General features: G+C 44.7%; 1 protein-coding gene across 3 annotated transcripts; it reads left to right on the top strand.

The window, feature by feature from the left end:
* The first annotated feature begins 396 nt into the window (after positions 1-396).
* xpo1a (exportin 1 (CRM1 homolog, yeast) a) lies at positions 397-24,782 on the top strand. Of its 3 annotated transcripts, none has more exons than XM_041983952.1 (25): positions 398-995; positions 1,441-1,574; positions 2,462-2,563; positions 5,238-5,310; positions 5,473-5,534; positions 5,639-5,683; positions 5,781-5,962; positions 6,791-6,839; positions 8,567-8,686; positions 11,456-11,584; positions 11,876-12,034; positions 14,143-14,325; positions 14,522-14,660; positions 14,810-14,991; positions 16,223-16,379; positions 16,546-16,709; positions 16,797-16,931; positions 17,026-17,209; positions 18,939-19,045; positions 19,225-19,419; positions 19,501-19,669; positions 23,045-23,179; positions 23,281-23,440; positions 23,825-23,921; positions 24,114-24,782. In XM_041983952.1, exons 2-25 carry the CDS (start codon positions 1,449-1,451, stop codon positions 24,258-24,260), a joined length of 3,201 nt encoding a protein of 1,066 aa, XP_041839886.1. In that variant the 5' UTR covers positions 398-995; positions 1,441-1,448; the 3' UTR covers positions 24,261-24,782. The 3 variants fall into 3 exon arrangements, 2 of the variants coding, with proteins under 2 accessions (XP_041839886.1, XP_041839888.1); XM_041983954.1 differs by lacking the exon at positions 398-995 and adding an exon at positions 1,035-1,291; XR_006010093.1 differs by lacking the exons at positions 23,825-23,921; positions 24,114-24,782 and having other exon boundaries at positions 397-995; positions 19,501-19,679; positions 23,281-23,409.
* The last annotated feature ends 1,638 nt before the right edge of the window (positions 24,783-26,420 follow it).

The raw sequence follows: 26,420 nt of genomic DNA, 5'->3' as shown, positions 1-26,420 counted from the left end.
CTCCTAGATGGCCCCTCTAACTCCCACTTGCCCTGCCTACACCGCAGCCTTGCCCTATAGCCCCCTAACTATCTTCGCCGCCGGCAGCCCTAACCAGCTACGATCGGCACCCTCCCCCCAAATCCACTGAGCACCAGACCGTCTGCTTGGCTGAACTCAGGCCCAATAGCAGTCACCAAGCTCCTCTCTCCAGACCCCACACACACTGACTGAGCTTTCTTTAAAGACTCACCTCACTCCCAGGTGCTGCCACTCAGGCAATCAGGTGCTGCCACTGAGGTACTGACAGCTCTGCCCCAGTGCTGCTGCACCTCCTCCCCCTCACTAAATCCACCAAAACTCACTACAATAGTGTGTGACGACAGGAGCGGGACATCCAATCACGCCTTGAATGGGCGGGACATGGACCGAATTTGACGCGGCGCGGGACGGGTCGAAGGACCAAGCATGAACGTCCCGGTCTCAGCCGGTTTCAACCGGTCTGTCGTGGCAGCATGAGCTAAGGGAAGAGCGTAACTACAAACATTAAAACAGCTTTGCTGTTTAACATTGTGTGCGAATAGAACCTGAAATAAAACGCTCCTTTCACTCGTAAATATGACCCGGAATACCGCTTCAAGTGTGACTCCGTAAATGTGTGTTAGCTTTAACGTTTTACTAGCAAGTAGACCTAAATGATCACCGACTTTTCTGTTAGCATGCCGAGTGTCTACAGTTATTATCGCTGTCTGATCGGCCGGTGTTGCTTTCGTATATGAGGGGAGACGAGTTGCGCTAAACTGCGGGTTGTTTTTGGCAAACCGCTAAGAATCGTCTGTTTGGGAGCTTTCCGCTGAATACGTGTTTCTGTATGGAAGCAACGCTGTGTCACGGCACACGTTGAGTTGGGCTGCTTATAGCACTTGGCTGCTGAAGGTCAGCGTTTGCTTCCACTACACCGGCTTCCCTCCGTAGGACAGACGGAAGCTAGCTCTGGTTTACGACGGCACGCGCCGGTAAGTGAAGTCACGATGTCATTTACTTAGCATGCTCACTATGGGCTAATATTAGCATCTACGTGTTTCACAAGTACTTTATGACTGTTTTGTCTGTACTGTATGTTGGCTTGAGTGGCAAAACAAATCATATTTGAGTTTAAAGATTTTTCTTTTGTCTCTTTTTGGTGCTAACTCTAAAAACGCCCATCATTTGGGCTGCAGGGATGCAGTTGGCCTGGTGGAGGCGCAGTTTGGTTGGTTTAACCAGTTAATATTTGCCTTATTTTTGCTAATTCATGATCGAATTAAAACTGGTAGGACAACAGTCGGTCTTCTGATACTCATAGCCTCACTTGAAACTCATGTGCTTTTGATTTAGCCTATTCAGGTAATTTGGCTAATTTGGCTCCAGTTCCTGATCGGTAGTTGGGTTAAGTTTTTTCAACTTTACTTGTTTCTGCAGGGATTTTTATGTCAACAGAAATGACAATGTTGGCAGATCATCCAGCCAGACAGCTGCTGGACTTTAGCCAAAAACTGGACATCAACCTGTTGGACCATGTTGTCAACTCCCTGTACCTGGATGATAAAACCCAGGTGAGGACCTGAACACAGCTGTTCAAATTTAAACTCAAAACACATCTGTTCAAACTGGCATGCTCACTGTAATATTTCACTCTGCTTCTCATCATCGTTTTATTATTCCTGTTATCTATGAGCGTGTTTATTGATTTGTTCTCATGTTTGATCTTGTTTTATATTGTAAGGTGACTTTGAGTGTCAAGAAAAGCACCCACAAATAAAATGTCTTATTATTATTATTATTATTATTATTATTATTATTATTACATGATATAAAACTTTGGAGGATAGCCTGCTAAAAAGTTAAGATACAGTTGTTGTTGTTTTTTTTCCTTTTTATTTTCTTAAAAATCAAAAAGAAAACAATTAAAAGTGTATTTTCTTAGGTTTGTATCTGGTTCCACACTTTAAATTTAAAGGGACATGCAGGTAAATTAATCAATCCCAGATGGGAACATCACTGTTTTTCCTCACTTTGTTGTTAGAATAAAAACAAAACTTGTTTTGAATAATTCATAAGATTGAGATTAAAGATAGTTTTAAAAAATTATTTCAAAGCCCTAACCCAATGTAGATCTTTCTGGCCCAGGGGTTATTTGTCAGGGCTAAATCCTCATCCCAGGGGTAGGCAACGCCTGTCCTTGAATCAAGTGTGTTAGAGCAGGTAAACATCCAGAACGTGCAGTACTGCAGCTGTCAAAGACCCAGATGGAGCCTCAATCAAGCCCAAAACCAGAGGGGGAAATTATTGTAGTTAAGCTGCAGCAAAAGAAGCTATTTGATCATTTGCTGTGCTGCATTACGAGAAGTTCAGATGAAGTACTATGCATAAATATTAAGTCACAAAGTACTTTAAGCTGACCAAGCACCTGTAAAGAGTTTGTCTTGCTCATCTTTTGCAGCAACAAGTGGCCCAGGAAGTGCTGACCAACCTGAAGGACCATCCAGATGCCTGGACGAGGGTCGACACAATCCTGGAGTTCTCTCAGAGCATGATCACTAAAGTATGAACACAACATCCACTCACGTGTTCATAGCTGTGGGCATCCAACTGGAGCTGTTCTCAGTCTCTCAGGACTAATATATGAGCTGATGTGTATCACATAAATTCACGTTCAAGAACCTTTATTATCCCCTGGGGACAATTAGTTGTACAGCCAGTAGAGCAACATGTATAATAAAACAACAACAAGTCATTTAACCTCCTGAGACCTGGCGCCTCGTACAAGGACATCACATATTTGCTGTTCTGAACCATAATACTAAATTATGTGTAACTGGAACCTGTTAAACGCTTACTCTATCATTTAATGGTATCAGAGATTTTTGAAAATCTATTTATCGTATATAATAAATGCAAAATCACAAAAATATGTATAATCCTAAATCATAAAATTCTATTTATTGGTTCCTCCTACCCCAAATAGCCAGAAGAAATCTCTAATGCAAGTCAAAGTAAAGCTCGGATGTCAGATTAAAAACCTAATTGCCGCAGGAATGAATGAACCTTTTTGTCTGTTAGTCCTACGCCTCGACAACAGGTATCTGTATCTGGAAGGACCCACCTGAACTGGTCCTGTAGTGGCTGGTCTGGATCTGACAGGATCAGTCCGGCTTTTCTCACTGACCTCACCTTGTGCAGGTCAGCGGGGGCATTTAGGGCAGTGCCAGATATTTTACTTCACACCCTGATAATCTCCAACCGTGTGAGAACAAAGTTAGAAGACCAAAGCAGCAGATGAAGTTTAAAGTTAATAAGGACTCGATGAAACAAGAATAAAACATCCTCATCAAAGTAAAATCCACATTAAAACCACAAGTGTTAAATCCAGTGTTTATTGGGTTTTCTCGTTCACACTGTTTACATCAACGCTAAGCTGCACTGTTTGGTTTGATGGGAGGATTTCTCAGTGGTCCGTTCTGTCAAAACGCAGATGTTTGCTAGTTTTATCTTGGCTTTGCTCTGTTTTTAGTGCAGACTATTCACACTTTTGTCCAATTTGTACAGATCACACAGTTTTTTCTTTTTTGTTTTCTATTTTTGTGTATATCTAGGATTCTTTACTATGGGGAGATAGGGATAATTTTGCCATTAGTGAAGGTCTGTGCTCTCGAGTGCTTCTGGTTGAAACTGTGACCTGCAGACTACTCTCTCAAAAGCAACACATGCTAGCAGTTGTTAAAAAGAAAGTACAAGATAGCCAACAGTAACTCAGATGAAGAGGAACATTGATATTTTTTCCAATATATGTTTTGCTACTTGATCCCGACATTCCTAATCCAGCTAGATACAGCTAGAGCTGGCTAGATACAGCTAGAGCTGGCTAGATACAGCTAGAGCTGGCTAGATACGGATAGAGCCGGCTAGATACGGATAGAGCCGGCTAGATACGGCTAGAGCCAACTAGTTACGGATAGAGCCGGCTAGATGCGGACAGAGCCGGCTAGATGCGGATAGAGCCGGCTAGATGCGGATAGAGCCGGCTAGATACGGATAGAGCCGGCTAGATACGGATAGAGCCGGCTAGATACGGATAGAGCCGGCTAGATACGGATAGAGCCGGCTAGATACGGCTAGAGCCAACTAGTTACGGATAGAGCCGGCTAGATGCGGACAGAGCCGGCTAGATGCGGCTAGAGCCGGCTAGATACGGATAGAGCCGGCTAGATACGGCTAGAGCCCGCTAGTTACGGATAGAGCCGGCTAGATGCGGACAGAGCCGGCTAGATGCGGACAGAGCCGGCTAGATGCGGATAGAGCCGGCTAGATACGGCTAGAGCCGGCTAGTTACGGATAGAGCCGGCTAGATGCGGATAGAGCCTGCTAGATGCGGATAGAGCCTGCTAGATGCGGACAGAGCCGGCTAGATACGGATAGAGCCTGCTAGATGCGGACAGAGCCGGCTAGATGCGGACAGAGCCGGCTAGATGCGGACAGAGCCTGCTAGATGCGGACAGAGTCTGCTAGATGCGGACAGAGCCGGCTAGATGCGGACAGAGCCGGCTAGATGCGGACAGAGCCTGCTAGATGCGGACAGAGCCTGCTAGATGCGGACAGAGCCGGCTAGATGCGGACAGAGCCGGCTAGATGCGGACAGAGCCGGCTAGATGCGGACAGAGCCTGCTAGATGCGGACAGAGCCTGCTAGATGCGGACAGAGCCTGCTAGATGCGGACAGAGCCTGCTAGATGCGGACAGAGCCGGCTAGATGCGGACAGAGCCTGCTAGATGCGGACAGAGCCTGCTAGATGCGGACAGAGCCGGCTAGATACGGACAGAGCCTGCTAGATGCGGACAGAGCCGGCTAGATGCGGACAGAGCCTGCTAGATGCGGACAGAGCCTGCTAGATGCGGACAGAGCCTGCTAGATGCGGACAGAGCCGGCTAGATGCGGACAGAGCCGGCTAGATGCGGACAGAGCCGGCTAGATGCGGACAGAGCCGGCTAGATGCGGACAGAGCCGGCTAGATGCGGATAGAATAGATAGATTTTTGTGACCTTTCCTAAAAATAAAGGACGTATGCGATGCAGGGAATCTCTTTCAAAGAATGTAGCCAGAGCAAAGCCTGGGCCAGTATTTTGTTAGTGTCAGCAGTCTAAATTGAAATGATTGTGGCCTATGTTGTTTTTAGTGTTGGGAACATTTGCTTCCTTTCAAGAGCTCTTTTTTTCTTGTAGTATTATGCGCTGCAGATTCTGGAAGTAGTCATCAACACACGGTGGAAGATTCTCCCTAGAAATCAGTGTGAAGGTAGATGGAGATCTATTGATTTATTGTTGTTTTCCAGCACTGTACAGTGTTCTGTATTTGAAAGTCAAAATTTAAGATTTTCTTTTATATAAAATGATTAGATTTTTTTCCCCTACTTGGACTTGTGTGTAAAATGTAATTTGCACTCTGTTCTGTTTTCAGGAATCAAGAAGTACGTTGTCGGGCTGATTATAAAAACCTCCTCTGATCCAGCAAACATGGAGGTGAGTTAGCGTTTGGCGAAGTTTTACACTTGTTTTTCTCCTGTGTGGTGCTGATGGTCTCAATGCTGCATCATCTTGATGCTTCTGTTCTGTTTATCTTACAGAAACAAGGGATATACATTTCAAAACTCAACATGATACTTGTACAGGTAAATGTTTGATTTTTACTCAAAGGAAAGGAAAATTGGCAGGGGTAAAGCCATGAGGCGGTTGACATGCATTTTATTCTGTTCTGGGGTGGCTTAGATCCTGAAGCAAGAATGGCCGAAACACTGGCCCACCTTCATCAGTGATATTGTAGGAGCCAGTCGGACCAGCGAGAGCCTCTGTCACAACAACATGATCATCCTGAAACTGCTCAGTGAGGAGGTCTTTGATTTCTCTAGCGGACAGATGACCCAAGTGAAGGCCAAGCACCTCAAAGACAGGTCACTTTATTTTATACACACACACACACACACACACACTACATCTCAAAACTTTGGGGTCACCTAGAAATGTGATTTTTTTTAATAAAAAGCAGCATTTTCTTCAATAAATATGACATGAAATTAACCAGAAATACAGTCTAGACATTGTTAATGTGGTAAATGACTGTTCTTGCTGGAAACAGCTGTTTTTATTGGAATAGCTGTACAAAGACCCGTTTTCAGCAACCATCACTCCTGTGTTTCAGTGCCATATTCTGTTAGCTGATCCAAGTTTATCATGTTAAAAGGCTAACTGATCATTTGAAAAGCTTTGTGCAATCATGTTAGAACAGCTGAAAACTGTTGTACTGATTAAAGAGGCAATAAAATTGCTCTTCCTTTGACTATTTCAGTATCTGGAGCTTCAGCATTCGTGTGTTCGGGCAGAAAAAAAGAACTTTCTATTGAAACTCGTCAGTGTATTCTTGTTCTGAGAAATGAAGGCTATTCCATGAGAGAACTAGCAAAGAAACTGTAGACCTCCTACAAAGCTGTGTACTACTCCCTTCAAAGAACAGCACAAACTGGGTCTAACCACGATAGGAGGAGAAGTTGGAGGCCCTGGTGCACAACTGAGCAGGAAAAGCACATCAGAGTCTAGTTAAAGGTCCTCAGCTGGCAGCCTCATTAAATGGTACCCGCAAAACACCTCAACACCAACAGTGAAGAGGCTCCCATACTGAGTATAGATGGTCACCTTGGGGTTAAACTGTGGCACAGTTTGTAATATAAATGCGGATTTTCAGGTATAAACTGTCCTAACAGTGGCATGTCTTTGTCTTTCAGCATGTGCAACGAGTTTTCCCAAATATTCCAGCTGTGTCAGTTTGTCCTGGTAAGATCAGACACACCTGACCCGTCTGAGGCCTGAACTGCAAAGCGAGATTTCCATACACGGTATCTCTCTGTTACCTGGGTTGTCTTACCCAGGCATTCACAACCCTGATAAGCAGCACTGCAACCCGGGGTTTTCAATACTGATCAGTGCGTGCTCACATCACTCGGTTTCACTTTATTACGGCCCAGACATGCCAGGCAGAGCTTCCTCAGCTCCTTCCTTTATATTTTCCATTCAGGTCAAACCGTGTGAGGCTGTTTAGTGTTGGATATTAATTCCTCACCGCGGCCACATGAGTAGCTGTGCGTTCCATCGGGATGGGCGATTCCAAAATGTTTCCTGTCTGTACGATACCATTTTCGTTGATATCGACACTTTTCGCCCCTAAAAGGAAAATTGTGGTTGTAAAATATACATTAATATTTTTATTGCAAGGGCAGTCTAAAATATAAAGCTCAACATCAGTACTTAAAGAAATGCTTTTAAAACTATAATAAATTTCCTCCATATGCTCCAGGCATGGCTTAGTACAGGTTACACTTCTCTGAAGTCAAGCTAGCCAGAATATTTCCGAATGTAGACTCATTGTGTGACAGATGTAAACAGCTGCTGCCTCCTATCCTGTGTGTCGGTCATGTCCAAAGCTTGTTCCTTTCTGCTCTTTCTTTTTTGAAGTGATCTCTAAGGCATATGCTTACAACATGTCACCTTCTCCCTTGGCTGCTGTTTCTGGTTGTGGGGGTTCTGCTCCTCCTATGCAGCGAGTTGTGGCCTTTTCCTCCATACTAGCCTGATTCTGCCACTCCTCCATCACACACTACTGGATTCAGGACATTGTGCAGAATATTAGGTTGGAAAGGATCAGATGTACTCTCTACAACCCTCCCCAGGTCAACCCAGTAATGAGAAATGTTAGGCTCATTTGTGGTTGCTGTGTTTTACCTGTTTATTTATTTTTTGGTCATGTCCATTGTGTGTGACAGGTCTGACTGTTACATGGGTTTGGTTTGTCCTCGCCCTTTTTTCTGAGGGTTTTGTTTTTCTATGATCACTTTTAAATTGGGATAATTACTATGGTTTTGTATGATAACTGGAAAAATATAAATAAGATGTTTTTAAAAAACAATAATAAATTATACCAATCAGTAAATTAAACACAAATTAGATCAAATTAATCTTTTTAAAATGATAAAATAATTAAACTAAAGATTATTGTTGGCCTTTTATTAAATGGAAAATAAAAAGTATATGTAACAGTAATATGACAAACATAATAAAAAATAATCTGCCTTAAACTAGTAAAATATCAAACTCGTCATCACTATCAGTAGCAGCATCATCAATGACATCATGACATCTGATGTCATACTTCACTGCGGGCTCTCCTAATCGCTCCTCTCACAATCCACTCGCCCACATCAACCGAATGTTCTAAGAATGGGCGGCCATTTTCCAAGAGAACTGAATGGTCAGGAGGGGGTGCTTTTATACTGGTTGATCACTTACCCAGAACCTAACCTGCTCTGGACCAGGTTAACTGTTCAGTGTAAGTTACCATGGCGATTTACCCTGTAAAAGTAAACCAGCGTCATAGGAAAGAAAACCCAGGTAAAAGAGAAAATCCAGTTCTGTAGTGCAGGCCTCTGAAGTCCTCTCTGTCCTTTTCTGGGTTTCCTTTATGTCACACATGTGTCCTCACTTTAACTCTTGTTTTTATTGTGCAGGACAACTCCCAGAATGCACCGCTAGTCCATGCCACTCTGGAGACACTTCTCCGCTTCCTGAATTGGATTCCTTTAGGTTATGTCTTTGAGACAAAACTCATCAGCACATTGGCCAACAAGGTAAACAAAAAACAAAAATCTGAAATGACTTCAATGTGGCTCACAAATATATATATATATATATATATATATATATTTTTTTTTTTTTTTTTAACAGCTGATGGGATTTCTTTTTTGTTTTTGGTTGTTTCTATGTTTTATGTTTTTTTCTGTTAATATATTTTTTTAGTTTTCTTAATTTTTATTTTTGATTCATATTTCTTTCAGGTTTTTGTGTATTTTTTTTTATTTTGTTGCTTTATTTTTGTTTTTATTTGAATGATTAAAACAAATAGATGTGTTTTGTTTTATATCATTTGCTGTTGCTGTTGTATTGGTTTTTGTGGATTTTCGAGGGTAGGCTTCCTGAGAGCAATTAAATTCTTTACTACTGCTGGAAATTACCTTAAAATAAGGATATTTTTGTGGTGCTCTATGGTATGGGTGTGGTGTAGGGTGGTGGTCTAGTGTGGTGTGGTGTAGGGTGGTGGTCTAGTGTGGTGTAGGGTGGTGGTCTAGTGTGGTGTGGTGTAGGGTGGTGGTCTAGTGTGGTGTGGTGTAGGGTGGTGGTCTAGTGTGGTGTAGGGTGGTGGTCTAGTGTGGTGTGGTGTAGGGTGGTGGTCTAGTGTGGTGTAGGGTGGTGGTCTAGTGTGGTGTGGTGTAGGGTGGTGGTCTAGTGTGGTGTGGTGTAGGGTGGTGGTCTAGTGTGGTGTGGTGGTCTAGTGTGGTGTGGTGTAGGGTGGTGGTCTAGTGTGGTGTGGTGTAGGGTGGTGGTCTAGTGTGGTGTGGTGTAGGGTGGTGGTCTAGTGTGGTGTGGTGGTCTAGTGTGGTGTGGTGTAGGGTGGTGGTCTAGTGTGGTGTGGTGTAGGGTGGATTTTTCTTTTACACAGAAACTTTGAAAATTTAACGATTCTTTTGATCATTCACATTTAGTATGGTGTGGTTCAGCTTGAGCAAACCGTGGTCCAGATCGTGGGTCTTCCGGGCCGTGGGTCGTTCGGGCCGCGGGTCGTTCGGGCCGTATGTTGTCCGGGCCGTGGGTCTTCTGGCCTGTGGGTCGTCCGGGCCGTGGGTCTTCTGGACCGTGGGTCGTCCGGTCCGTGGGTCTTCCGGTCCGTGGGTCTTCCGGGCCGTGGGTCGTCCGGGCCGTGGGTCATCCGGTCCGTGGGTCTTCCGGGACATTGGTCATCCGGTCCGTGGGTCTTCCGGGCCATGGGTCTTCTGGCCTGTGGGTCGTCCGGGCCGTGGGTCATCCGGGCCGTGGGTCTTCTGGCCTGTGGGTCGTCCGGACCGTGGGTCTTCTGGACCGTGGGTCGTCCGGACCGTGGGTCTTCTGGACCGTGGGTCGTCCGGACCGTGGGTCTTTTGGACCGTGGGTCTTCTGGACCGTGGGTCGTCCGGTCCGTGGGTCGTTCGGGCCGCGGGTCGTTCGGGCCGCGGGTCTTCCGGTCCGTGGGTCTTCCGGGCCGTGGGTCTTCTGGACCGTGGGTCTTCTGGCCTGTGGGTCGTCCGGACCGTGGGTCTTCTGGACCGTGGGTCGTCCGGTCCGTGGGTCTTCCGGGCCGTGGGTCTTCTGGCCCGTGGGTCTTCCGGTCCGTGGGTCTTCCGGGCCGTGGGTCGTCCGGGCCGCGGGTCTTCTGGACCGTGGGTCGTCCGGTCCGTGGGTCTTCCGGGCCGTGGGTCGTCCGGGCCGCGGGTCTTCTGGACCGTGGGTCGTCCGGGCCGTGGGTCGTCCGGGCCGTGGGTCATCCGGTCCGTGGGTCTTCCGGGCCATGGGTCATCCGGTCCGTGGGTCTTCCGGGCCATGGGTCTTCTGGCCTGTGGGTCGTCCGGGCCGTGGGTCATCCGGGCCGTGGGTCTTCTGGCCTGTGGGTCGTCTGGACCGTGGGTCTTCTGGACCGTGGGTCGTCCGGACCGTGGGTCTTCTGGCCTGTGGGTCGTCCGGACCGTGGGTCTTCTGGACCGTGGGTCGTCCGGTCCGTGGGTCTTCCGGGCCGTGGGTCATCCGGTCCGTGGGTCTTCCGGGCCATGGGTCATCCGGTCCGTGGGTCTTCCGGGCCGTGGGTCTTCTGGCCTGTGGGTCGTCCGGGCCGTGGGTCTTCTGGACCGTGGGTCTTCTGGCCTGTGGGTCGTCCGGACCGTGGGTCTTCTGGACCGTGGGTCGTCCGGTCCGTGGGTCTTCCGGGCCGTGGGTCTTCTGGCCCGTGGGTCTTCCGGGCCGTGGGTCTTCTGGCCTGTGGGTCGTCCGGACCGTGGGTCTTCTGGACCGTGGGTCGTCCGGTCCGTGGGTCTTCCGGGCTGTGGGTCTTCTGGCCCGTGGGTCGTCCGGTCCGTGGGTCTTCCGGGCTGTGGGTCTTCTGGCCCGTGGGTCTTCCGGGCCGTGGGTCTTCTGGCCTGTGGGTCGTCCGGGCTGGAGTGCTGATGATGGCACAGCTGAAATACGAGGCGTGACTGCAGGAGTAAACACACGATGATAAAGGAAATACAGACTGAAAGCTTCTGTTGAAAATGTTTGATGCATATGTACAGAAATGTGAAGAGCCCATTCACCACACATTCACGATATGCAGCTCTCGCAGAAAACTTACAACTTTTGAGGGCTTTAAAATTTTTGGTGTATAAAGCACGTTAAGCTTTTACTCTTTTGTTTGTTTGTGCTATGATACAAACAAGAATATTTGCCTTCACCTTCCTTCCTGCTAGCAATCACTGACCCAAACAGCAGAGAGGATGAACATGTAGGAGCGATGGAGAACTGCTTCTCCAAACCGGATCTGATTTGTCTTTCAGTTCTTGGATGTGCCCATGTTTCGCAAAGTAACACTAAAATGTCTGACGGAGATCGCTGGGGTGAGTGTCAACCAGTACGAGGACCAGTTTGTCAGCCTGTTCGCTCTCACCATGTCGCGGCTAAAAGAGGTACGCAGCTATTTTTATTGCTGCCTAATGGGAAAGATTAATGCGAAGGGACCACTTGTTATTTAAGTTTTATTTCTTTTTATTTTGTTCAATCTTTTTTCTGTAAGTTCACATTTGTTTCTAGATTTTATACTTATTCATTTATTTTTTGTGTATTTATTTTGCTTTTATATAACTTGAATAAATAATTTGTGATAAATAATTTGCTTCTGTATTTGGAAAAAAAGCCAAACTAGGTAAGACTAAGTCTTAGAACAGATGGATGAAGTGTGTGTGATGCCTTGTGGTTAGATGCTTCCTCTCAACACCAACATCAGAGCAGCCTACGCCAACGGAAAGGATGAGGAGCAGAATTTCATCCAGAACTTGAGCCTGTTCCTCTGCACGTTCCTCAAAGAACATGGCCATGTCATTGAGAAAAGACCGGAACTACGGGAAACGCTCATGGAGGTAGGACAACCCCGTTGTTGTTCTGGATTAAGTCCACCTGCTAACCTTTCTTAGCATTACTGTGTTAGTGTTGCTAATCTGTCGTAGGCTGCATAAGACCAGGAAAACATCTGCGGTCGTTAACTACAATAACTCTGAAAGTTGCGATGATACGATTTGTGAAAAATAAAATTTGATGCTGGACTCGCTCTAATGCGCGGACGTCTGTTAAACTGTATAACTTGACTTAACGTTGGTAATGTTTAGTTTTGAGGAACTCTTTGTGTAGCTTGTTGTGGTTGTACTGCCTTGGGGCACCTGTGTTTGTAGTGTCATCTCTCTTATAAAGTGTGTGGAAAAGACGGAGATCTTTCTTCTGTGCAAGGCAACATCGGACTCGATTTAAAAATATTTTTCCTAATTTTTAAAAACAAAAATCAAAACTTTAGCAATCTTAAATAAGCGTCACAAGCTTGGTCAAACATGTAAAAGTATAAAACTTCAGCCAGTGCTGAAGCTGAAAAAAACCACAGCAGTTTGACTAAATAAACAAGAACAAAACTTCCTTTAAAATGCTTCAGTCAGTCCAATTAGGAATTCAAAATCCAGGTAAAATAAGTAAGAAAGGAGCTGAAATTGAGGGGAAAAAAAAACAATAGCTTCACTAGCTTCACTAGCTTCATTAACTTCACTAGCTTCACTAGCTTCATTAGCTTCACTAGCTTCACTAGCTTCAATAGCTTCATTAGCTTCATTAGCTTCACTAGCTTCACTAGCTTCACTAGCTTCATTAGCTTCAATAGCCTCACCAGCTTCACTACCTTCACTACCTTCATTAGCTTCACTACCTTCATTAGCTTCAATAGCTTCACTAGCTTCATTAGCGTCACTAGCTTCATTAGCTTCAATAGCTTTACTAGCTTCATTAGCTTCAATAGCTTTACTAGCTTCATTAGCTTCAATAGCTTCACTAGCTTCATTAGCTTCACTAGCTTTACTAGCTTCACTAGCTTCATTAGCTTCACTAGCTTCAATAGCTTCATTAGCTTCAATAGCTTCACTAGCTTCATTAGCTTCAATAGCTTCACTAGCTTTACTAGCTTTACTAGCTTTACTAGCTTCACTAACTTCAATAGCTTCACTAGCTTCATTAGCTTCACTAGCTTCATTAGCTTCAATAGCTTCACTAGCTTCATTAGCTTCACTAGCTTTACTAGCTTCACTAGCTTCACTAGCTTCATTAGCTTCAATAGCTTCACCAGCTTCACTAGCTTCACTACCTTCATTAGCTTCAATAGCTTCACTAGCTTCATTAGCGTCACTAGCTTCACTAGCTTCACTAGCTTCAATAGCTTTACTAACTTCATTAGCTTCAATAGCTTCATTAGCTTCACTAGCTTCACTAGCTTGGTTGGTGCATATTTAAAATACACAGAAATCACTTGTTAAATTATTAATTATTGCATTTGTATTTATTTTGATCTCCATTAGCTGTTGGAGTACAGCTGTTTCTTCATCCACGCTCACCGTTGGTGTTTACGTGTCTCAGTACACACGCTGAATGTGAAACATTCTGAAATCACACCAGAAATGGTGGCCTGTTAGTCTGAACATAATGTGACCAGCACATAGCCAGGGCCACAGATGGCTCATCTGTCAGCTGTCAGAATGTGCGACTTTACTGCACCCGCATTATAATGAACTCAGACTTCAGTACAAGTGTTTAGAAGGCTTTGCTCGTCTGTGGTCACAGATTTTAGTGTAACACCAGAATACTTTAAGCCCTGAAATGAAACATCCATTACAAAAGCTGCTGAATAAAACAGTTGCTGAATGTGTTTGCTGAGGTAGCGTTAAAAAGCCCCACATGGTTGATGCTTTCGCTCGGCCACTTTGAAAACAGATGTGAACCTCTGCGTGGTGCGTCGTTAGCACATAATATGCACACAGCATAGAATTACACCAAATAGATCTGCACCTATGGATCAGTCCATTGTCACCGATCCCCGATCTAGAATTTTCTTCAATATCGGTACCGATACCCATATGGGATCGGTGCATCACTAACTTAAACTCCGTAAATACTGTATTCAACGAGATCTGACCTCACCACGTGTTTGTGGCTGCAGGCCCAGCAATACATGCTGTTGGTATCGGAGGTGGAGGAGACGGAGATATTCAAGATCTGTCTGGAGTACTGGAACCATCTGACGGCAGAACTGTACAGAGAAAATCCTTTCTCCACCTCCAGCGCCCCACTGCTGTCTGATGTCCCCCCTCGCAGACACCTCTACCCACTTGTTCTGTCCCAGGTGGATGAAATGACGACTTGAACACCAGTTTTTTTCTACAGATGTATTATTGCAAAATAGTGTTAATTAAATTCTGTTCTTCATTTTATGTATTAAATAAATCTAAATCGTAATTCTAAGGTTGCATGCATATGGACATACATTAGAAGGAGTCTGTCAGACACACGTATGACTGGTCCTCCATGTCGTCTTGCAGGTGCGTTTGTTGACGGTAAGCCGCATGGCTAAACCAGAGGAGGTGCTGGTGGTGGAGAATGACCAAGGAGATGTCGTCAGAGAGTTCATGAAGGACACAGACTCCATCAATCTGTACAAGAATATGAGGGAGACTCTTGGTAAGTCAGGACACGTCTGTATGGTTCAGCTACTCCCCAGTACTGGTTCTTCAACCCATACCAAGCTGGATAGTGTTCTGACCAGTAGCCACACTGGTTATGTTGGCTGTTTATATTCATGAATCTCCCTGTCTGTCCCCTGCATGTAGTCTATCTGACACATCTGGACTCCGCTGACACCGAACGCATCATGACAGAGAAACTCCACAAGCAAGTCATCGGCACTGAGTGGTCATGGAAGAACCTGAACATGCTCTGCTGGGCCATTGGCTCCATCAGCGGAGCGATGCACGAGAAGGATGAAAAGCATTTCCTAGTGACTGTCATCAAGGTTGGACTCCTTAAACAACTCTTTACAAGCTGATCTTATTTTCCAGCTGCTATTTTGTATGACTCGTGGCTGTTTGACTAAATCACTGACTTTCAGCACAGATCCTTCTGCTTGGTGTAGTTTAAGCCTTTTAGCTGAGTTTCTGACAAGGACTTAATGGTTCCATGTTTGCCCAGGAGACTAAACTGTGTTTGGACAGTGGAAAGTCCATTTGTCCATTAGGTATGGAAACACATATGCCTTCATTGAAAACTATCAACCATACTATCTATAAGACTTTGAACTGTCTGAAAGGTTCTTTAAACACAAATTTTCAAAACAAGTCACAAGTTTGGCAGATGAACTAAACTCAGCGACACCAAAAGTTATTTTCCTCGTCTTTCCGTCTGGTCTTTTTCTCCAGAAGTGCGACATTTCTTTAACGATTTGGTAACCATGTTGCTTTGGTCTGTTGCCTCCACTTCCGGGGAAAACTCCCGACATAAACAGCTACTAAACCTTCCTGCCTCCACCTTAAATCCGACCTGAGGCGAGGTGATTACTGCTGGGTTAAACTGCAGCTAGTTTCAGAGCTTACCCAGCAGCAGTGAAGCAGACACAGGATTCTGTTGGAACAGGAAGGGTTTTATTGCTAAAGCTGGTGGCAAAACATTCATGCTAAACAGGCGGTTTCTCTGTCTCTGCTCCGACTCCTGTGCTGTACATCCCTCCTCCTGTCTAGCACAAAACTTTTGCAATCTGTTTTTTTTTATTTTTAAATGAATGTTATCTGGCGGGCCAGTTCTAACCCACGGGCCGCTGGTTGCCAACCACTAGTGATACCACGACACACCGCTATGGCTGTTGGAGTCTCTTGCTCGCCGTTGACATGCTCAGTCTGCAATGAAAGCGTTTTAGAACAAAACTTTAGGACAAGAAAGTTTGGCTGCTGGGCAAGTGGCTGATAAACCTTAATGCAGGGCTGCCCAAGTCTGGTCCTCGAGATCTACCATCCTGCTACTTTAAGATGCAACCCTTCTCCAACACACCTGAATCAGGTGACTGGCTCGTTACAGGCCTCTGCAGAGCTGAATGACATCTGATTCAAACGTGTTGGAGAAGAGTTGCATCTAAAAGTTGCAGGATGGTAGATCTCGAGGACCGGACTTGGGCACCCCTGCCTTAATGTCCAGGCCAACTAGTTAGTTACGTGTAGTATATTAAAAAAATGGGAATTGTGTCATCTGTGCAGGACCTTCTGGGCTTATGTGAGCAGAAACAAGGTAAAGACAACAAGGCCATCATAGCATCAAACATCATGTACATCGTGGGCCAGTATCCTCGCTTCCTGCGCGCCCACTGGAAGTTCCTCAAGACAGTCGTCAACAAGCTGTTTGAATTTATGCACGGTGAGAAATGAGAGGGGAAAAAGTCCGTACGTCTCTGATCCTAAAAACATTACGATTCCTAAATCTGCCTGGTTGCAGCGTTCAGGTGACTTCTTTCCACTTTTACCTGCATGGGAATCAGACTGAGGTTGGTCATAGTTTGGTTCACTTCGCTCTGACTGTACAGAGACTCACGACGGCGTGCAGGACATGGCGTGTGACACCTTCATCAAGATCGCTCAGAAGTGCCGGCGTCAGTTTGTCCAGGTTCAGGTGGGAGAAGTGATGCCCTTCATTGATGAGATCCTGAACCACATCAAGACAATCATCTGTGACCTGCAGCCTCATCAGGTGAGCCCTGCCTAAGGCCCTCCTGTCATCTTTAGACTATCAGATAACAGCTACTGCTTTTTATTATTTTATTTTCTCTTGCTGCAGGTCCACACATTTTACGAGGCAGTGGGTTATATGATCGGAGCTCAGACCGACCAGGCAGCCCAAGAGCTTTTGGTAGAGAAGTACATGCTGCTGCCTAATCAAGTGTGGGACGGTATCATCCAGCAAGCTACCGCGGTAAGGGCAACACACACATTATATAATAGTAGCAGACTGGATTTATACATGCGTTTGTGTGGTTTTAATCTAAGATGAGGACCTTTCGTTGCAGAACGTGGACATCCTGAAGGACACAGAGACAGTGTGTCAGCTGGGAATCATTCTCAAGACTAATGTCAGTGCCTGCAAAGCTGTGGGTCACTTTTTTGTTGCCCAGCTGGGACGCATTTACCTGGACATGCTCAATGTCTACAAGTGTCTGAGTGAAAACATCTCCTCAGCGGTCCAGAGCAGCGGTCAGTGCCTGTGCACCACTCAGCAACATCTTTTAGAGCTTTCTTTCCAAAGAAAAACAACATTTAAGAAATATTTCTGCAGGTTTTAGTATCAGATGGTGAGGACTTTCTAAAGGCAGATGCTTCTGGTGTGCAAGTAAAATGATGCACACAGCAGAGCTGTTTAAACAAGACTTTATATACATACATTCATCAGGTTTACATGCACACCAAACATTTGATCACTATCTGATTTCTGGAGTAATCAGATTATTCCTGTTATGTAGACAGCATGTTATATTTTATCAGATAATGAGCCCATTTACATGAGCATCGAAATCTGATAACTGGAAGTAATCAGATAATTGTAATCATCAGATCGAACATGTCTACATGCACTTCAGAAATGCAATATTAAAAAAGACCTGTTGTCTTTGTTGAACATGGCGGTGCCCACAGTCTTAGCATTAGCTGCTAATGTGGGAGCTAATAATAGTTTACAGGTGAATGTTTTACTTTTATTCTCCAACTTCCCGCTGCTGGATGCTGTCACGTTTTTCTTCAGTTCTGCCCGTCTTTTAAACAGAAGATGTTGTGAAAGATGGCAGTAATGCAGGTTTTTACACATGCCAGATGTAGAAAATGTAAAAATAAATCAGATATGCGGTTCTGTAGGAAAGACGAAATCTAGGTGTGTTAATTTGATTTCTCATAACTGGATAACTGCCATTATCTGAGAAAGGATATCAGATTTTGCTGTCTGCATGACCACTTCAATAATCTGACAACTCCAGAAATCAGATAATGATCGGATTTTTGGTGTTTTCTGATTATGAGAAATCAGAATAACAAACCTGGATTTCTCCAAAATATTCTTGAGGTCTTTGTACGTGTTGACCTTAAAGTCTGATTTATTTCATGTTTTCACATCCGCGTATGTTTATGGTCCTTTTACATACATAAATAGGTACATTCATATTACACATCACTGTCCTCACACCCTCATATGTACCTTATATATCTGTTGATAGCCAGCGCATCCAGCAGTGGGCGGTGAGGGGTTCACCTCCGAGTTTCCACATCACTTTCAGACAACAGCAAACATGGCAACGTTGGAGGAGATCAAGATAATGTACATTTTTAGAAAGAGACACAAAAGGACGTAGCACAGACGGTGGTGGTCCTCCTCCTCCTTCCTTTCACTGGTCACACGTCAGCCATGCTGCTCAGCACCACCCTGTGCTTTCTGGTGCTACGACTCCGTTTGCTAAGTCCGGTCATTTATCTGAAATGGACCAAATTACGCATGTAAGGATGGTTTAAACATAGATCAGGGTTTTTAAAATACTGACTTTCTGAAGTGCAGATAAACTCATCAGATTGCTGCAGATATGGGATTTTACTCCGTTATGGGATGTTGATGGTCATATAAATTGTTTCCATCATTGTTCATATTCTTTACTTTATTTAAGATTAAGAAAGATTTAAATGCTGTGTGTTATGTAGCCCCTTTTGCACACCTGTGTTAAGTCAGCACTTTTACTGAGATCAGTGTTTGCTCACACACAGTAAGCTGGCACCACAGGACCAGCTGAGTGACAACAGAGGTGTTTAAAAGATGGTATTATTTGATATGCCGACTCCCTGCTACACACACTGCTCTGTAAATACCTCCCATCTTCACTGAAGACGTGTGTCTTACCATGACGCAGACTTCAGGTGTTCTTGAGGCTTTTTGTTGTTTCCACAGGTGAGATGGTGACAAAGCAGCCTCTGATCAGGAAGATGAGGATAGTTAAGAAGGAGACGCTCAAGCTAATCTCAGGCTGGGTCAGTCGCTCCAACAACCCTCAGATGGTGAGCCCTTCTTACCTTTTTATTTATCTGCAACTCAGTGTTGTATAAAGCAATAAAAACACAAACAAGTGACAAATTAACCTAAGTTGCTGCTTCTCTCAATTTTAATTCTTCCATTTAATCATCAATGAGGTTGCAGTAAAAGCGACATGCTTGTGTGTGCGTATTCTGTGGTCCAGGTGGCAGACAACTTTGTACCCCCCCTCCTGGAGGCGGTGCTCATCGACTACCAAAGGAACGTTCCAGCAGCAAGGGAGCCCGAGGTCCTCAGCAGCATGGCCGCCATCGTCAACAAGCTGGGAGTCCACATCACCGGCAAAATCCCCATAATCTTTGATGCTGTCTTTGAGTGCACTTTGAACATGATCAACAAGGTTTGACTAAGTCATAGCTGGACCAGATGGAGTCATGGAAGACAGAAAGTTAAGACCATGGTTTTCCTTCTCTGTCATCAGGACTTTGAAGAATTCCCAGAACACAGAACGGATTTCTTCTACCTCCTTCAAGCCGCCACCTCTCAGTGTTTTCCAGCCTTCCTAACCTTTCCTCCACCTCAGTTCAAGCTGATTCTGGATTCCATCATTTGGGCCTTCAAGCACACGATGAGGGATGTGGCTGACACAGGTATACACAGGTATACACCTGGAATAAAGTTAGCTAGCTGTGTTAGGCTCACATAAAAATGATCAACTTTCTTCATTATCTGAGAAAGAAATGCTTATGGGAAATTTTTGTCCAACACAGAACCATCAAATGAAGCAAACACACGATGCTACAGCAGAGGGCCGTTATGGGACCCTGCTTCCAAATCCCTGGGCATAAATGAACCGATGTCTCTCATTAAAGATCACCAGAAGGAGTATTTCATAGCGAGTCCAAAGAGCTAAAATGAAAGCAACTGGACTTACTTTTGTTGGTTCCTGAAGGTGTCTCACCTTCCATCCAAAAGGTTTTTTCCCTCCTAACGTGGAGTTTTTATAAGTAGTGCTAGGCAACAATTAAAAACTTTAATCTTACTTATTATTACTGCAGTTATTTTCGCATTGTTAAATGCAATAATCAATAATGAAGTCAATAATGAGTTAGGCTGGGTTCACGCTGCAGGGCATGATGCTCAGTTCAGATTTTTTTGTGAAATCCGATTTCTTTTTGAGAGTCCAGTCACATTTCCAATTAAAAGTAACTTGTGTGTGATCTCCTGTATGAACTTTATGCACTGAAAGTGTCCCGCATGCGCAGAAGACACGACGACGTGACAGTGAGCGAGCGGGCGACGTCTTCGTGTTTGTGGAAGTAAACATGGACGATAACAGCAGAGCTTATGTTGTAATTTTTAGTTTTTTATCCAACTGTAGCCAGCACGTTTTCAGTGGCATCGTTTTAAGGAGGAGATTATAAAAGGAGAGCCAGATTTGTGGCCATGGCATTTTGTGGAGCAGCAGCAACGTCTGCACAGAGAAACGTGGGTCAGGAGTGATGGAGAGTGGTGTGAGGCCTTTACAGATGAGAGTTTATAAACAATGATGTGTACGACGTGTAGGTCGGATTAATGCGACCTGGCCGTTCAGACTGAAGTCGCATGGCTAAAGGTCAGATACGTATGGGATGTGGGACCACATATCCAAGCGCCCTGGGTCGCACTTGAAAAAATCGGATCTGTGTCGTTCAGACTGTCAAGAAAAGATCAGATACAGGTCGCATAGGCGTAAAAAATATCGGATGTGGGTCACTTCAGCCTGCAGTGTGAACGTAGCCTTAGTGTATTGCTGACTTTCATTAGAAAAGTATAAGAAAAGTTCAGTAACACTGGTTTACAAACAAGACAAAAACAGACCGAACGCAACGTGACAACCTGCTCTCAGAACGCTCCGCTTTTAACCAGTCCTGGTCCGTTTCCACAGATGGTTCATTTGGAGCAGTGTGAATGTGCGTTTAAACTCTGGTGAAAACCGGGGGCCTAGGCTTGTTTAAGGGAATTCTGCTGCGGATCTCTTGCAGTGGAAAGCAAATGGACCATCCAGTGAACCAAAGACAGAAAGTAACGTAGAATGTGTCTAAGCGCAGCCTGCTGAATATCTGGTGGTTCATACTGGACCGTAGAAGTTTTGAACACCAATGTAATCAGACTGCATAAACCGTTGCTCCACTCTCTCAAAGCTGGTGAGGGAAGAAGAGGAGGCAGCTGCAGCACAGAAAGAAAGTGCGACTTACTCCCCATCATCATATTTTCTGCTGGGCTTTGCCCCCGTGGGAGATGTTTCCCAGTGAGAGGGTTCGACAGTTTAAAAAGATGAAGCTGAGGTCGGCATCGTGCTTAAATTAAGCTCCGCCGTGAAGACACGTCTTCAAACCGCATCACTGACTAATTTCCAGAAATAACTGAAACCACAGAGGACAGAAACCTGTCCAACTTGTGAAATGTCCTGATGACGTGAGTAAAGACGGTTTTACTGAGTAGAGTCTAGAAATATTCATGCAGTTCACATCTCAGATAACATGTTGACGTTAACAGTTTTAAGTCGTTATATGAGCACGGTACAGCGGGAATGCGTGGTCAGCCTCTCTCCCCCGTGTGGACTGAGTGGAGCTTTAGCAAAGCTGGACAAGAAGAGACGTCGATATGACATCGCTTCGTAGGAGTGTGGCTCGCCCTGAAAGCTTTTACTGGTGGAGATGCTGTTACATCCATCCCCAGGCAGTACCAGCCCTCCTGTGACCTGCAGGCTGTCTGCATTAATGAATACGTTGACACAACGGTTGTGTTCGGATGTCCACCCTACTCCCCAACCCCTCCACACACACCACGTAGCGACTCATTCTCTTGGTGATTCGGACACGAAGCTGCCTATTTTTTCCTCGCCGCAGACCACCTGACTTCCAGCTGTCACCACGGCAACCACAGTGCACATCAAGACGTCGTTCCCAGTCCAGTCCAAAGTTGTGTAAATGTTTTTATTTTTATTACTTATGAGTATGATTAATTAAATACTTACATTTATAGCTCATTTCGCGCCGTTCGATTTTTTTCCACCTCCTTGCGCCATGTTGAGCTTCTGCCCGCAATGCATTGTGGTCTATATTGAACCGTCTGGTGAGCATCGATGGTCACTAGTTTTCAAGATGCATTGTGGGTAATTTTGAGTGCCCTACTGTTTTCTCTCTGGACATTCTGACACCTACAAAATGGCGTGGCCCCTATGGGCACTATGTAGGGATTGGGGGACATTCGGACACAGCGCTAGTGATAAGCTGCACGACAAACGGTGAACATATTATACACATATTATGATATTCAAGAAAAAGAGGTCTAGCTGCTTTTAGTCAAGCTCTTAGGATTACGGTGAACATCCCCTGGATGACTGAGAAGCAGCACAAATATTCTTTACTCCTCTTTCATTAAAGAACTCAGGGAATTTTCCCCATTTGAGAAGCTGCGTGCCAGACTTGGAGTGTTCCCGTCCCTGGGGACTGGAATTGTGGAGGCCAGCCTCATAGTAACATTGAGAACATTGTAAAACAAACTTAATGATCCCTTGAAGCCTTGTCCCTTCATATTGTCGAGCATCTGTGCAGAAATTGTCAGGAATTTGCTTAAAGATGTCTGCACAGTGCCGCTGGACAACTTTATCTCCAGTGTAGCTCCACATTAGACATGTTTCCCATTCTTTACCGAATCTTGTGCATGAACGAGCTAAAAGCACTAACACTTTGTCACACCATCCTGTGTCATGACTTCTTAATGACTCACACAGTGCAGGGATCTTGTCTGGAGCTTGTATGTATGTAGCTGTGCATGATGGCTAAATGTGGACATGGTGGCTTTTTCCAGTGTTTGTTGTACAGAGAGAATGAGTGTTTGTGTGTTATGAGGCTGGAGTGAATACTCGGTTCGTGCTCCGGCTGTGAAGCTGGCTGAAGCACACTTTGATGCTGGCGTGTAGATTGTTGAAACTTCTTTCCAACCTCTGCTTGCTTCATGAGTGTCTCCATCTCGCTCAGGTCTGCAGATTCTCTACACCCTCTTGCAGAATGTGTCAGCAGAGGAAGCAGCAGCTCAGAGCTTCTACCAGACCTACTTCTGTGACGTCCTGCAGCACATCTTCTCCGTGGTGACGGACACATCTCACACTGCAGGTAGAGGCAGAGACCACGACACACCTGGCTGCATGACGATGTGGTACTACGCGTCTGATATTGCAAGATTAAAATATTATTTTTCTTATGTTTGTGTCCAGGTCTGACCATGCATGCTACCATCTTGGCCTACATGTTTAACCTGGTGGAGGAGGGTAAGGTCCGTGTTGCTCTGAGCTCCACCAACCCCGGCAACAACCAGGTGCATGTCCAGGAGTACACGGCCAACCTGCTGAAGTCGGCCTTCCCACATCTGCAAAAGTAAACAGATAAACGCGGTTGAGGAGGTTGATCTAAGTACAGGAGCTGTGTGTTTTTGGTCCATTATTGGTTAACATTTGGGTTTGTGTTTTTGGGATGTTTTTCTGGAAAAATGGCCTTAAGGAGTCAAATGAAAAAATGGAAGTGATTTTCAGTATGGTAAAGAAATTTTAATGAAGGTTGTCTGCAGCCTCCAAAGTGTCTTTTGAACTCCTGGTTTCCCTTTCATGGTTTGGTCCATTTTAGATTTTTCTGATGAATTTTGTTTTGTGTTTGTTGTTAAAAGCAAAAGAAACGTCTTATCACATCACACAAGCTCTAGAGGCTGTGATGGGCTTTTGACACTTCTGAGCTTAAAATTTGTTCCCAATTCCTTATTTCCAGTGCCCAGGTGAAGGTGTTTGTAACGGGTTTGTTTAGCCTGAACCATGACATCCCGGCCTTCAAAGAGCACCTGAGGGACTTCCTGGTGCAGATCAAGGTGAGAAACGAGAGAACCTGACTGGATTCAAAGTGGCTACCACTCTGGCTCAGTTATAGAAGCAGCCACAACTTATAACACGTGTAAGAAAGTATTTGATCTGTGGTGTCAGAATTGGAGGAACACAGGGCCCACTGCATCCTGAAGCTGAAAACCCAGTTTGGGTTAACTTGTGTGTATGTGGTCCTGCAGGAGTTTGCTGGTGAGGACGCCTCAGACTTCTTCCTGGAGGAGAGAGAGGCGGCTCTCTGCCATGCCCAGGAGGAGAAACGGAAGCTTCAGATGTCAGTGCCGGGCATCCTCAACCCTCATGAGGTGCCTGAGGAGATGTGTGATTGACGCACCTGCAGCTACCTGCTAGCAAACAAGGCTGAAGATGCTTCTGGCTGAAAAACTTTTTTCCTTTTAATTGCGTTTGTGTGTGTTTGAAGAGAGCTGGGGGCGATGGGAAGGACCCAGCATAAAGTCATCGTCAATATTTAAATGAGAATCCGTTCAGGGCTGTGGTTTCTGTTCTTATTGTTTTCCACCAACTTATTTTATACAATTATTTTTCTGTGTGTGAGTGAAAAGCCATCCGTGGTACCTCTTCCTTGTGGTTCTTTTATACCTGTAAGAACTGAATGTTATTTTTAATCCCTCTCTACTCACTTCCGCTCTCCTCTTTGTTAATATGTAAAATATAAAGTTTGCTTATTTCCAAGTTACCACGAGCACTTTACAGCTTTTTGTTTCTCCCCTTTGCTCCGCCTCCCTGAGTCTCAGGACTTCCGTTACTCTGGTTTGGATGAGAAGGAAAGCTGTAAACAATCCATCCTGTTTGTAAACAATCCATCCTGTTGGTAAACAATCCGTCCTGTTGGTAAACAAACCGTCCTGTTTGTAAACAAACCGTCCTGTTCGTTTACAAACCGCCCTGTTGTAAACAAACCGTCCTGTTTGTAAACAATCCATCCTGTTCGTTTACAAACCGCCCTGTTGTAAACAAACCGTCCTGTTTGTAAACAATCCATCCTGTTCGTTTACAAACCGTCCTGTTTGTAAACAAACCGTCCTGTTTGTAAACAAACCGTCCTGCTTGTAAACAAACCGTCCTGTTTGTAAACAAACCGTCCTGTTTGTTTACAAACCGCCCTGTTGTAAACAAACCGTCCTGTTTGTAAACAATCCATCCTGTTCGTTTACAAACCGCCCTGTTGTAAACAAACCGTCCTGTTTGTAAACAAACCGTCCTGTTCGTTTACAAACCGCCCTGTTGTAAACAAACCGTCCTGTTTGTAAACAATCCATCCTGTTCGTTTACAAACCGTCCTGTTTGTAAACAAACCGCCCTGTTGTAAACAAACCGTCCTGTTTGTAAACAATCCATCCTGAGGGGTATTGCACGAAACCAAGATAAGGAATTAAGCCGGGATATGTTGGTTATCCTGGCTGAATTTAGCCCTAAGTCAGTTGCATGAAAGCAGCTCAAACTAATCCCGGCCAAGTTACTGTGGTGATTTATCCGCTGCAGCTAGCCTGCTCCAGACCAGGCTAACTCCAAAGGCTAAGATTAATCCTAGCGAGTCACCTGCATGTCCAAAGTCAATTCTGTGAGGAATTAATGTGTTTTACAGCATGTCCATGGTCTTCGTAAGTATGGCGCATCATTTTAATCATCCAATATTAAAATATTACATATACAGTCACTGTACATTTAATCGAAATCTGTTCGTAATCACAACAGCCTTTTTATATGGATTCGAGTTGTAGTATTATTATTCTATTCTATTCTACAGTCATTTAGCAGACGCTTTTATCCAAAGCGACTTACATTTGAGAGTAAGAACAACACAAGCATGAATTCAAACAAGATGGGACGTCATAATTAAGTGTTAGTCAGACCGCTTTTGAGTCCAGTTAGACCCAGGTGCTGTCGTGTAGTGCTAGTGCAGTGCATATAATTTTTTTTTTTTTTTTTTTAGTCATTTTATTTAAATACAGGATCACGATTTCATCACACAATATCAACTTGGTCATAAGTGCATGATTTCATCAGGCCAAGTGTTATATTGCTATGCTAATGAAGACTGCTCGTCAAATTGCTGTCAGAGGTTTTATAAATATGTGGTTTATTGCATTAATTGAGATTACAAAACACAGCGGATGAGGTTACAAAGGTGTATTCAAAGAAATCCGTGACGAGGGCAACGTAGAATATTCAGGTCCAACTCCCCTTCACCTGTTCCCTCTTCATAATGGCTTGCCCTTTTTCGGAGGATGTGCTGGACGAGGAAGCCCGCATCCTCAGAAGAGCATTCAGACGTGAACGAGTCTTCAGGGACAGGTCACATCCCCTGGCCTTTGGAGATGACTATGTCATTAAGAGATACAGATTTTCGGTTACTGGATTTCCAGCAGTTTTCTGAGTGTCTGGCGTTTAATCTCAAGATCCAGCTCCATTCCTTGGAGCTTGCTCTTTTTGAGTCAGCTTTTAACATCTGCCAGCTCTCTCTCTCT

Source organism: Melanotaenia boesemani, chromosome 4, assembly GCF_017639745.1.
Source record: "Melanotaenia boesemani isolate fMelBoe1 chromosome 4, fMelBoe1.pri, whole genome shotgun sequence".
NCBI lineage: Eukaryota > Metazoa > Chordata > Actinopteri > Atheriniformes > Melanotaeniidae > Melanotaenia > Melanotaenia boesemani.
Note: the sequence above shows the minus strand (reverse complement) of the source record. Positions and strands in the feature narration are given on the sequence as shown.